The 13,228-nt window shown below is 37.4% G+C and overlaps 1 protein-coding gene across 44 annotated transcripts in view; it reads left to right on the forward strand.

Moving 5' to 3' along the window:
- The window catches only part of PTPRD (protein tyrosine phosphatase receptor type D), a 2,298,568-nt gene that overhangs the window by 2,114,415 nt on the left and 170,925 nt on the right, over positions 1–13,228 (forward strand). For 21 of the 44 annotated variants that reach the window (XM_055350539.2, XM_055350541.2, XM_055350534.2 and 18 more), the window contains 3 exons: positions 1,772–1,798; positions 6,029–6,146; positions 12,604–13,191. The exons of 11 other annotated variants lie outside the window; for them this stretch is intronic. In XM_055350539.2, coding sequence (XP_055206514.1) covers positions 1,772–1,798; positions 6,029–6,146; positions 12,604–13,191 — 733 coding nt within the window. The remainder of the gene's footprint in view (positions 1–1,771; positions 1,799–6,028; positions 6,147–12,603; positions 13,192–13,228) is intronic. 12 more of the 44 variants (XM_055350545.2, XM_055350556.2, XM_055350564.2 and 9 more) reach the window with 1 other exon arrangement.

A 13,228-nucleotide genomic window follows, 5' to 3' on the forward strand; every position in this document is an offset into this window, starting at 1 on the left:
TTAAAAAAAAAGTACTAAAAATGAGTAGTTGAGTATGTGAGAAATTGTATTGATCTTAGGGCAGTGGTTTGCAACTATGGTATCACAACCCGGTTTTATAATTAGTTGTTTAAAACAGAGCATTGAAAATTTCCAAAATTTTTCATAAATTAGAGGTGATTCAAAGATAGTCCCATAATAAATTCACTTGAGTTTTACATATTTTCCTGAAAGGAAGGTGAAGATTTCAACTTGTAACCACCATGCTGAAAATTGTACATGACTCATGTACTGGCTTACCTTTGCTGTGTCAAATGGTGATGAGATGTCATGGGGATAGGATATTATGATCATTGGAATACTTTCATTATCCAAGAAATTGGTGACTTGGCAGGGAAAAGGATGGAGTTTGTAAAAACATTTGAAATTTATTTCAAATGAAAATGCATTTCTTTGTGTGAAAGTTGGAAAGATTATGAAGCAAGTTGAAAACTGCGGCACCAGGTTGCCCAGTTCTACGTTCTTGTCTGTAAAGGCGGACGGATCCCCTGGTCAAGAGATTGAGACCATCCTGCTCAACATGGTGAAACCCCATCTCTACTAAAAATACAAAAATTAGCCAGGCGTGGCGGCACACGCCTGTGTAGTCCCAGCTACTAGGGAGGCTGAGGCAGGAGAATTACTTGAACCCAGGAGGTGGAGTTTGCAGTGAGCCAAGATCGCACCACTGCACTCCAGCCTGGCAACAGAGCAAGACTCCATCTCAAAAAATAAAATAAAAAAAATAAAAAAATAAGACAGCAATAAATATCCCTGTGCCTCTAAGGAAAGTACTTACCCCCAAAGTCTTAATACAAGTCAACTCTCAAAAGTCTTTATGTTTTCTTCAGTTTTGAAACATTCTAAGTAAAGGGATCTGGATTCATTGCTCACTTATCTACCCCAAGGCCACTTCTGTAAATGCAGTAGAGCTTCGTAATACCCCTTCAGCAATGGAAAGGGGCCATTGACTTGATTTGTATAAATAATTATTATGTAGTGCCTATAAAAAGAAAGTTATAGTATAAAATTAAAGCTATCATTGCTACGTTTTATCTTGTAAGTCTACAATTATGGAAAAGAAAACAATATGACCAGTGTGCTTTGGTGTTCTCCTTTGGTTCTTAGATATTTTACATTACAGAACTGTAATTCTCTCCCTGTTTCCATTGTAAAATATGGTAGTTAATGAAATTATATAATACCAAATGCATTAAATGTCAACTCTGTCTTTTTTTCTCTTCTTCTTTGGCTTTTCTTTATTAATTGCTGTTTTTCCTTGTGTATTTTCTTTCTTTCCCATCTCATTTACTTTCCTTGACTCTTCACTGAAATTTCATTACGTCTCACAGGACTTCATTGAAGTTATAAGTGTCAAATATAATGAAAGATATTAATCTAAATAGTGACTTTTAATTGTGTAACTTAAGATAGAAGTCAAAATAAATATGAGTAGGATATGATTAGAAACATTAACTTTTTCTGTGCCTCATTGCTATGTTTCAGTGAACCATACATTTAAAGAATGTTAGCTGGTTTTAGTGATAACAGTAACAAAGGATATTTAATTTGACTTCCCAGTCAGAGGTGGAGGTGGCAGCAAATCACACATTCTTTGGAATTTTATTGTACACACTGCTTTGTTTATTTTTTTGATTTTTTTAATCTAACAAGGGCAACACTGCCTGTATAAGGCTTTAAATTCTTTTTCTTTTTATTTTGTTTTCCTCCCAACCTTCTTATTCTCAATCAGTGGGAATTTGATGATACTACTGAACATGTGAGTAATTTTTGACTGTTTTGTCAAAAGCAGACTATATATGCTTGTTTTCTCTGACATCCTTTCACTTATTTGTGATCTGTCATCACAGTTTGCTTGGATGCATGAACTAACAAATTATTTTTAAGTTATCTTCACTATGTGGTGCGCTTTTTATTTTGGTTTTTGTTTTGTGAAATCAGCATGGTGCTATTGACTGCATAAGAAATGTCATGGGCTTGTGATATTTGTTTCCATGGCTGCTACTAACTCTGCCTTGTGACAGTCAGAGGAGGCATGCTTTAAAATACAGGGGTGTTGTCCAATCTTTTGGCTTCTCTGGGCCACATTGGAAGAAGAATGGTCTTGGACCACACATAAAATACACTAACATTAATTACAGCTGATGAGCTAAAACAGAAAAAAATCTCATAATGTTTTAAGAAAGTTTACAAGTTTGTGTTGGGCTGCATGTTGGATAAGCTTGCTTTAAATGAAGGCATTGCAGACTGGAGATGTCAGATTGTTTGGTGTAGGCTGCTCATAATGCTCATAAATCCGACTCCAGGATCGCATATCCAGTAGATAACAAGATATAGATCTGGCACTGTTTAACTCTAACTAGAAGTGGCTGTTCTTCACTTTACCCATACATATTTGAATGGTGAATGGATTATGTCAAGAAGTAGAAAGTATCTCGCTGAGGGAGGAATGTTTTTAAAATATTTGAATGAAAACTCTATGTTATTTATTGAGGGACTGTTATGTATATTCCACTGCAAGGGACACATGATGTGACACCTGCCTTTCTAGTGTTTACATTCTAAGTGGCTAGGGAAGAGTAAAGTTCTGAAAAGTTTCATAAAATGCAGCAAAATATATGGCCTACAGCAGTGGACCATGCGTTAGTAAATTAGTGGACAGTGTCAATAAAAGCTATGAATTCAGAGACAGTGGTCCAAGATAGTAAAAGAAGGCCTGAAGCTTAATTGAGAATTTAAGGGATGACTAAAGACTGAATAAGTGAAAAAGTGTGTGTGTGTGTGTGTGTGTGTGTGTGTGTGTGTGTGTGTGTGTTGGAGAGTTGGAGGTGGAACATACATATTTTTTAAAGTTGAGCACAGCAAAACCAGTCATTGAGACAGTTGAGCATGTGGTATAGTCACGTGACAGTGAGCCTGACAATTTGATATAAATGAAGGCTTCATGTTAAGTAACTCAGTGGTAAATAGAGCTAAGAGGTAAACTATAATATAATACTGGGAAAACCAGAAGAGTCAAGCTAAAAAGCTGGCCGGTCAGTCTTTAACTCTTCAATATTAGAGTGATATAGAAGAAATAAAAAGAAAAATGAGTTAAAGGCTGGCAAGACGGTATTCTTCCATTCACTGAATGAATATTTACTGCCAATGCACATGGCTCTTGTTGGGAATCTTGTAACTGTGTCCAAGGTATCAGTTCTCATGGGATTGCCAGTGCAGCAGCATTTTTGACCGTAAACTTCTTTGACTATAACTCACAGTAAGAAATACATTATTATATGTCATGATTCAATGCACACATATGTTTAACTAAAATAAAATTTTTATGGAACCATACTTTAAATGTATAATAAACACTAACATTAAGTATTCAAGTTTATTCCATTTCATTTTCTGTTTGTTTGTTTAAATTCTGGTCATGACTGACTAAATTGATTTCACAACCTACTAAATGGGTCATTACCTGCAGTTTAAAATCCAGTGACTTAGTGGATAGATTAGAGAGTAAAAAGGTGGCAGATAGAAAAGCAGGTAAAAAGAGTTATTTTGCTAATTTAGTCATGAAGTGATAAAAATGCAACAGAGTTGAGACAGTAGAAATGAAAAAGTGATAGTTAGGATCAATAAAAGGAAGAATTGGCAAAAACTTGCTAAGAACTGAGGAAGAGAAAGAGGTCAAAGATAGCTCATAAGTTTTGCAGATGTGTTACCATTCATTAAAATACGGAAGTAAGGAGGGGGAGTCTACTTCCAGGAATGATTTTTAAGTTTTAGTTCATTTGAACTTGAAGTAACACTGGGTAGTCACAGGAAAACATCTAGCAGATATTTACAATGTATATGCCACTGGAGCTCAGATTGGAAGTCACAGCTGGAAATAAATCAGGAATATGGGCAGAAATAATTATTTAAGGTTTAGAAATGAATGCAGTTTTTTTTTAAGATTAGAGAAACAGTAGACCAGTGACTGTGACAGAACCTCAGGTATGCCAACTTTTAACAGTCAGGGACAAGAAGCAAAGTGGAGACAGGACAGGAGGAAACAAAGAGAATGAGGAATTATCGCCATAATATCAGGCACATCACCTCACAGAGCATACTGAAACAACCAAGGAAGGAAGTGTACCCACCACTTAAAGAAAGAAAATGTAATCCAAGAAAGGATATGATCGTGGCAGTTGGAGGTGTGTCCAGCCGAGATTATACCACTGCAGGGGACTTGACGCATTTCAAATTGCGTTATGTCTGTTATCCTCTAACAACCTGGGCAAGATAATGGATATGTGTGGTTAACTCCAATTTCATGATAAGAAACACGTAAGTCTCAGAGTGCATAATTTCTTGCTACAAAATTTGGTGATGGAAGCAAGCCTTGCTTCTTTTTCCAGTTAGCCATGACTGCTTTTCAGCAGTACTCCAGTGGTATGTGAGGGGAACCTTGGAAACAATAATGTTGGCATTTACTCATCATAGTTTTTGGGATAGCCAGTGTGTCTGCTGTCATTTAAAATACTGCTCTTGGGTAGTTTACTTGGTTTTTCTATCCTCTGGAATGTTAGGGAAACCATTCCAAGGTCCTGGAAATACAACATTTCTCCCAAATAGTCCATTTATCTGGCAGGATAAAATTTCCAGTGACTCTTCAGGATGATATCTGAACTTGTTGAATTTCTGCAGTGAGATATTCCTACTCTTTTGAGAAAGCATGTTCCCAGAAACTGTCATATTTGGGATCAGCTTCAACAATTGAGCTCTGTGGTATCTGTTACAGCCTTGCTTAAAAAAACCTACTGTATTTCACACAATCTAATTCGTTCACTCGTCACTCACATTGTCTTTAGATTTGGAAGACAATTACATTGTGCATTTTCCTAAATTTATCCATATTCAATTTGAAAACACAGCTGTGCCAAAAATATGAAAGGGTTTTTATATTGCTCTGTGTGTGTGTGTGTGTGTGTGTGTGTGTGTGTGTGTGTCTTTGTGTGTGCGCGTGTGTCTGTGTATGCGCGCATGTGTACATGCAGCTCTGGTATTTGTTCTTAAAATACTAGAATAAGTTAATAGCCAGAATCTCTAAAGAATCCCATAACCTGCAGTTTAAAGGAATATATCAAAGAGCATCTGGTCTTATAACCACCACAGCTTTGGGCCCTGACTAAGAGAAAACTAAGAATTTAGGTAAATAGTATGTGATATTTAACAATTTTTAGAAAGTCAAAATAAATTGAGCACATACTAGTGATGTGGTAAAACTAAAGTCCTGTTGTATTCTTTTCTTTTATGGCTGCTTTTTAATGTGTGTGAAAATTCTCCTCAGTGGATAATGATTTCTGCTCATAGCCTATACAAATAACCAATAAAAATGATAATACAATCAATTAATAAGAGAGTCCTAAGAAAATTCTCTCTCAGGGTATCTAGGTCCAACAACAACCATTTGGCAAAATTCTTCTATAGTGATAAAACAGACTATGCTGGCATCAGCCCCGTCTGTAGTCTGTGGGTTACAATGGATATGTGTGGAGAGCTGTTGGCATAAAATAATCACTCTTTAATGGAATGCTTCCTATAAGCCAGGCATAGTTCTGTGAGTTTACCTGATATAATTCATATAATCCTATGGGGTCCTATTATAATTCTAACATTCAGATGGGAAATGGAGGCACAGATAGGTAAACATACTTGGTCTGTCCAAGCTAGTAAGGACATGCAAGTTTAAGTTTAAGAATTCAGGAAGTCTGGCTCCAGATTTCATGTCTTTGACTAATACCCTAAGATCTACCTCCCAAGATGCCTGAAGATGCCCCTTCGATATCAGCATGAAAACAGATCTCCATAGCATGAGCTCAGGCATGAAATTTCCAGGGCTTAGCATGGCTGCAAGGGATGTGCGAGCATTTGCAGAATGAAGGCAGATGGCCTTGTTTTTCCCCCAGGGCATTAGTAGCATGTTTTGAATCAGTGACATTCTATTTTGTCATTTCAGGACATGATCATTTCTGGGCTCCAGCCTGAAACTTCCTACTCCCTTACCGTCACAGCCTACACAACCAAAGGAGATGGTGCTCGCAGCAAGCCCAAACTGGTGTCCACCACTGGGGCAGGTAATCATGTCTGTGCATGTATGTGCCTTGAACAGTAATACTAACTTTTTAAATGGTGTAGGTAGCTTCTAGCAGGCTTTTATTATAGTAAAATCAGAGGAAATAAATGGACTATGGTCAACTTTTGTGTTTTTAGTTCAGGCGTAAAAAAAGATAGATCAGGGAAAAAATAGTCCAAGTGCATAATTTGTCCAAACTATTCAGTCAGTCATTCAACAAGGTTTTTTTTTTTTTTTGAGCACCTTCTGTATGTCAGGCACTGTTACCAGCACTGGGGATGAAGCAATCAACAAAACAGAACAAGAATCTACACTCATGAAATTTACTTTCTGTATAGGACTAGATAATTAACAAGTGACAAAACGAGTATATAATAAAATGTCAGAAAGAGGTAAGATGAAAAGTAAAAGCGTATAGGCAGTTAAGGATCAGGCAGCCTCTAGGGGCTGAGAAGTTCTCGTAGAGGAAGGATTATTTAAGTCGAGACTCAAATGACGTGAAGGATCAAGTCCCATGAAGATCTGGAGGGAAGGGATCTGGGCAGGGAAGTCAAGCAATAATTTCAACTTCCCTGGACAACAAATCCCCTTAGAAGAGCTGCCATCTTGAACTGGGTTCATGACTTACAGTTCTACCTTTTGTCATTTTGTCTTCCCCACCCCCTGCTGTGGGGATTCTAAAGAAGCCAAACTGAACAAAAGATAGAAAACAAAAAAGAAAAAGAAGAAAAGCAAGAAGGCTAAATAGTATAAAATTACTCCCTTCTAAAGAATAAGGTTTCTTCAGTGCTTTTTAGGATGACTTTGGTCAGCCACAGTAGGAAAAGCCAGCATGAAGGAAGATCTGGAGTTGTAGAATGAGTAAATTAAGAGATAATTGCAGAAGGATTCTCCTCAATCCTCATATATGGCAATCTCCCGTGAACATGTAAACCATGATTTGATTTACTCTGCCCGAATCACTTCTCAAATAACTTTTTAGGAACATACCTCTATGTAAAGGCATAAAGTAAAGAACAGCTGTGATGTTGAGTGCCCTCCTGGGTGCCATGCTCACTGCCAGCTTTGTCTAAATGTCATAAGATTTGCCTCACTCGCATCCTGCCACCTGGAATTGCCTCAAACAGCAGGATTACAGATGGCAAAACTCCTTCAAGGCTGAGTCTTCTGGGCTTTTTTTTTTTTTTTTTTAAATACCATTGTATCAAGCTAATTTAATGCCCTGAAGAGCAGGCATGTATTCAGTGAGGGGCATGATGGCATGATGACTATCTGGCTGTGGATCCAGTCTCTATTAGAACATCAACAACCAAGAATTGAATCTCAAATGGAAGAAAATACATTTTATTCACCTACACTTATAAATATGTCATAATAACTCTGAAATGTTTTATATGAAGCACCACTCACTTGTTGCCTATTAAATGGGGTCATGTTATGATGACAAGAAAGTAGTGGATTTATAGCCAAGGAATATGAATTTTAGATAAAGGAATGATTTTGTCTATTTTAACGTCACTAAGGCTAGCTCATCCCTTTTTATTTACCATGCAGTAGACATTTTAGAATTTTGGAACTTATTCGTATATAGAATTCCTTTGGAATTTTCATTCACAATTTTAGATCCTTCTTAATCAATAGAGGCTTCGGTATTGAGATAGAAAATGCTTGTAATTTAGATGCCTACACGTTTACTTTTGTAAGACCTCCCCACTGCATCTGGGAAGAAGGCAGAAGAATCCAAATTTAATTTCTTTAAGAGCGAAGCTCTAGTTTTCCTTTGCATAAGCAGCCACTACTCATGGTTTATCCCTAGGCAATTAGTGAATATATCAATTTGTTTTGTCTACTGTATTAAAAATCCTCGTATATTTATGTGACTGTGAAGAATTACTGAGTTTATCTCACAGATGTGAGCTCCTGATAACCATAATTGTAAAGGTATTTAGTTACAGCTCCCACAAAGAATTCAGGAATTCTTGTGAAATTTTATTTTAATAGTAAACTTCCTGATTGTGGGATATTTGTTTATTATACCTTGTTTCTACAACCTGTAAAGAATCATATCTTGGAAACTAGTACTGATCATAGTTTAAGTAATCTATGTAAGATTCATATAACCTCAAAGATGCTTCTGAAGAAAATGTTGGCTCTTATGTTTCAATGATTATGAAATATTTGTATTTTCTTTGTTAATCCTCCCATTATTCTGTATTGTAATAATTAGTTTACTGTCTGAGGCCTTGAGGTTAAAGGCAAACAGAAAATTCATTGGTTTGACATTTTCTGTATATTTTTACATGAATTTCAGTACTATATTGAACAGCTATGTTTAAGGATAATCAAAAGATGACTGTGACAGGGAGAATTTGGAAATATTAGCCCAAGTCTAGTCAATTGTGATTGTTGTTGCGTTGGTACTAGGTTAAATTGGGGCTAAATTTAGAGCCACTGGGACTGAGTACCTTGGTTGATCTCCAATGATTCCAGTTGCTAAAAAGTAAAGGGCAACCACACATACGTACCAATTCTGAAGTCCTAGGAAATTTTTAAAAGAATGTAAGAGAATAAGAAAATGTAAAAGGGAGAAGAGTTTATATGTCATGACATAAATTTTAGAGTTATTTACTTTATAACTGGACCTTCTCTGCTTCTTCCAATATGTTCATTAAGACCCTGCCGAAAAATGACCTTCCAACTCCCCTGAGTAATTATTTAAGACCCATTCATCTTACCAACCCTCAAGCTCCAGTGCTGGAGTGAGCAGAACCATTGAACCAACAGCTGGCATGACTTATAAAAGTAGTCTACAGAATAACCCTAAGGCATTAGAAACCTGACTCCACAGATTGCACAATCTATTCCACCTGATTATTTTCCCAACTAGAATATGCCTGTATTAGAGAACATGGACCCTGCTGCATCCGTCTTTATTTCCTCACTCAACTACCTGTGTGCCAGTGTACGAGTATTTGCACAAAGTGAATTGTTGGTAAATGTTTGATACCTATAGTGTTTCTGGAAGCCAGGAATGCAGTGAGTTCCATTGCCAATCTGTGGAGTTTGGGAGAATTCTTTTTAACTATGTATTCAATGATGTAGAACTCTCCTCATTCCTTTTCCCTTTTTTATCCTATCCTGATTCCCTGGATAAAATACCACAACTGTCCCAAACCCTTACTCCAGCCTATTTAAACTGCATTTACTGTTTCTATTATTCACATGCTTATGGAAATTTTAGGCATCCCTTCGTGTGACCCTTCATGTGGCCAGCCTCTCCTGAGGTGATATTGGGTGTTCTTCCCCAAGCTGCATAAGCATTCATTTCTTTACTGAGTCCTTCCTTTATGCTTTGTGGCACTTCCAGGCTGGTTGTCTCATAGTTTTCAGGCTTAGTAAAACTTCTGCCCAGGGAAGGAATGACTGTTGTGGGTTTGGCAATAGAGAGCAGACTGAGATCCTCCTGTACAGCAGGGGAAGCCAGTAGGTCAGAGCTAATGCTCTTATTTCTATATCATTACTTTGATCTCATGATTCCTAGCCAACAAGCCTTTCTGTCCCAGGATAAGAAAGGTCATGCCAACATCAAAAACAAAAGAGATTACTCTGTCCTAAGCTTTAACTCCCACAGAAGAGTAAATGTATACATTTACAAAGTCAGTGGGTTTTTTCCTAGAGTTTGCCAGCCCATTAGATTTACCCAAATGTGTACCATAGCAATATTATAAAGTGAAACATCAGTTAATAAGAACATGCTCATAAATGACAAATATTAGAATGCAATCTCTGTGGTTTAGATCAAAAAATTATTTTTATTTATCCTAGCTTTACGTGCATCTTATGGAAACAGGATACACAGTGTATATATTATTTTGCAGTTCGTTGGAACCAGAGTTTCAAAAAATTTTAATAAATATGTTTAATCTGTTGTCTCTGGAGAATATTGAGAATTAATAGTTGTGTTTCCACCCACTCGTTTCAACGGAGTTTCATATATTGAAGGCTGTATTCTCTGCTGAAAGCTCTATTTCACCATGGATTTTTCTCAGCAGAGACTCAGGTGTTTAATCCTTGACACCATCACTGACATTTGGACAAATCATGTAAATGCTCTATATAAATAAAGGGGAATTAAAGATGTCTGCCAATGTCCCTACATTAAAGTACTATTTTAAAATTAAGATAATTGTAAATATATTAAAACCAAGTGTAATAGTTCACACAGTTTCCAACTTATGGATGGGTGGTGTTCTGAGAGTGTTAGTTGGTTGTTAAGATCTCCGGATGCATTTTTCCTGAGGAACACAATGAGTACACAGTGATGTGGTTCCTGGACCTACCTTCAACACACATGTTTTATATATACAACACAACACACATGTTTTATATGTGTAACACAACACACATGTTGTTGAATAATTATTTATCTAAAAACTTTAGAAACTATTGTTTTCATACATTGTAGATTAGCTGAGTTGTATCAGCATGCGATGAATCTTCCCAGCATGTGAAACAAAACTGTTGCTCCATTGGTTAAGGAAGTAAATATCTTAATGGTATTTCTTAGAGCAGAGCACATCTCCACTTGGGTCTCACTTTCTGAAATACAAAATGAAGAGGCTAATCAGTCCATCTCTGAGGTTAATATTCTATGTATTGTCTCATAATCTTTTTAGTGATTTTTTTACCTTCATCTATATCCCCATGGTATGATTTTTTATCACCTGTCTCCCATTACTGTAAGCTTTCCTCCTTTCCTACCATCTTTCTTTTTCTTCACGTTCATAATTTTGAGACACAGTTTCACTGTCACTCAGGCTGGACAGCAATGGTGTGATCATAGTTCACTGTAGCCTCAAACTCTTTGGCTCAAGCAGTTCTCCCACCTCAGCCCCCTGAGTGGCTAAGACTACAGACATGTAGTCTTCCCCCCTCCCCCCGTAGAGATAAGGTCTTGCTATGTTGCCAAGCTGTTTGTTTGTTTGTTTTTGAGACGGAATTTGCTCTTGTTGCCCAGGCTGGAGTGCAGTGGCATGATCTCGGCTCACTGCAACCTCTGCCTCCCAGGTTCAAGTGATACTCCTGCCTCAGCCTCCCGAGTAGCTGGGATTACAGGCATGCACCACCACGCCTGGCTATTTTTGTGTTTTTTGTAGAGACAGGGTTTCTCCATGTTGGTCAGGCTGGTCTCAAACTCCCAACCTCAGGTGATCCACTGCTTCCCAAAGTGCTGGGATTACTGGCGTGAGCCACCACACCCAGCCGCTGGTTTTGAACTCTTGGGCTCCAGCAGTCCTCCCACCTCAGCTCCCAAAGTGCTGGGATTATAGACATGAGCCACCATACTTGGCCTTTCTTCTTCTTTCTGTTAACTTGGTTTAGTTTTTATTCTGATGATCATCCCTCAATGTCTTTCACTGTGGATTCCAATAATAATTGCTCTCCATTAAAAATAAATACAGATATAATAATACATTGAGTAAGTAGATTAGAACTTTTCACATATCTAACTTAAAGGTAAATAAATTATGTATTCATTGGAAGCTAGCCTTTCACCATAAGAAGTTTAATATTCAGATTATTAATAATTATGGTTAATATTAATAGAATGCAGAACCTCATGCTAAGACTTTTACATGCATTTCCTCATTTATTATTCATAAGAACAATATAAAATAGCTCTTAATAGAATTCCCATTTTACAGATGAAGAACTTGATGAATGATATGGATAGTAAAGTTAGAAAGTGCAAATTAAATTCATAGTAAGTCAATACGATATTATTTTGTAGTTTGTTTTTTTTTTTTTAAACTTTTAAGCAACATAGCAGCACAATTAAGCATTTAAGCAGTCGACTCCAGACAGAGGTGGGTTTGCCTTATAGATTTCTCACTTGTTACATGCTGGCCTTGGAAAGTTTTCTACCTCTCTGGGCCTCATTTTCTCATTATAGAAGATAGAGATAATAATAACTAATCCGAGAATGTAGTGAGGAGTCAGGAATGTAAACCAATTGTGAATACTATATGCAATGCACTTAGCGTGGCGCCGGTACATTGCACATACTCAACGAATAAATAATCATTATAGTTATTCTTATTAGCTGTATCTAATTGGCTGATCTTTGCTCAAATTAATTTATCTTTGATATGAACCTTTATGTGTGAAGGTTTAAAACGTGCAGGTGTCAAAAAAATTCCCTTAAGCTGTTGTTTCAATGATAATTTCTGTTTTGTGTCCATTATCAAATTCTAGTATCTCAGCCTACTTTAATAAAGTAAGACAAGGAGCGTATTTCCACAAAGGTATGTAGGTCAAACATTGCCTGTTTTGTGTTGTTTTGTTTTGGTAAGTAAGAAAATGGGAATACCAGTAGAGTGGAACTCCCTTATTTGGCAATGACTGATATGTGAACGTTGAGATTGGTTGGTCTTACCACTCGATCCCATGTGCTCCAGTTCCAGGGAAACCTCGGCTTGTGATTAACCACACTCAGATGAATACTGCTCTTATTCAGTGGCACCCTCCTGTGGACACATTTGGACCTCTTCAGGGCTACCGTCTAAAATTTGGCCGCAAAGATATGGAGCCACTTACTACTCTTGAGTTCTCTGAAAAAGAAGATCACTTTACAGCTACAGACATCCACAAAGGAGCATCATACATCTTCAGGCTCTCAGCCAGAAACAAAGTGGGCTTTGGGGAGGAGATGGTGAAGGAGATTTCCATTCCAGAAGAAGTACCAACTGGATTCCCTCAAAACCTTCACTCAGAAGGCACCACTTCAACCTCCGTCCAGTTATCTTGGCAACCACCTGTCCTGGCAGAGAGAAATGGCATTATCACCAAGTATACCCTTCTTTATAGGGATATCAACATCCCCCTTCTCCCGATGGAGCAGCTTATTGTTCCAGCTGACACCACCATGACACTCACTGGCTTAAAACCAGATACCACATACGATGTAAAAGTACGTGCTCATACGAGCAAAGGGCCCGGGCCATATAGTCCCAGTGTCCAGTTCAGGACACTGCCTGTGGATCAAGGTAGGATTTGTCTGCTTACGGCCTTCCTCCTTTAAAG

This window comes from Gorilla gorilla, chromosome 13 (assembly GCF_029281585.2).
Source record: "Gorilla gorilla gorilla isolate KB3781 chromosome 13, NHGRI_mGorGor1-v2.1_pri, whole genome shotgun sequence".
In the NCBI taxonomy this organism is placed as follows: Eukaryota; Metazoa; Chordata; class Mammalia; order Primates; family Hominidae; genus Gorilla; species Gorilla gorilla.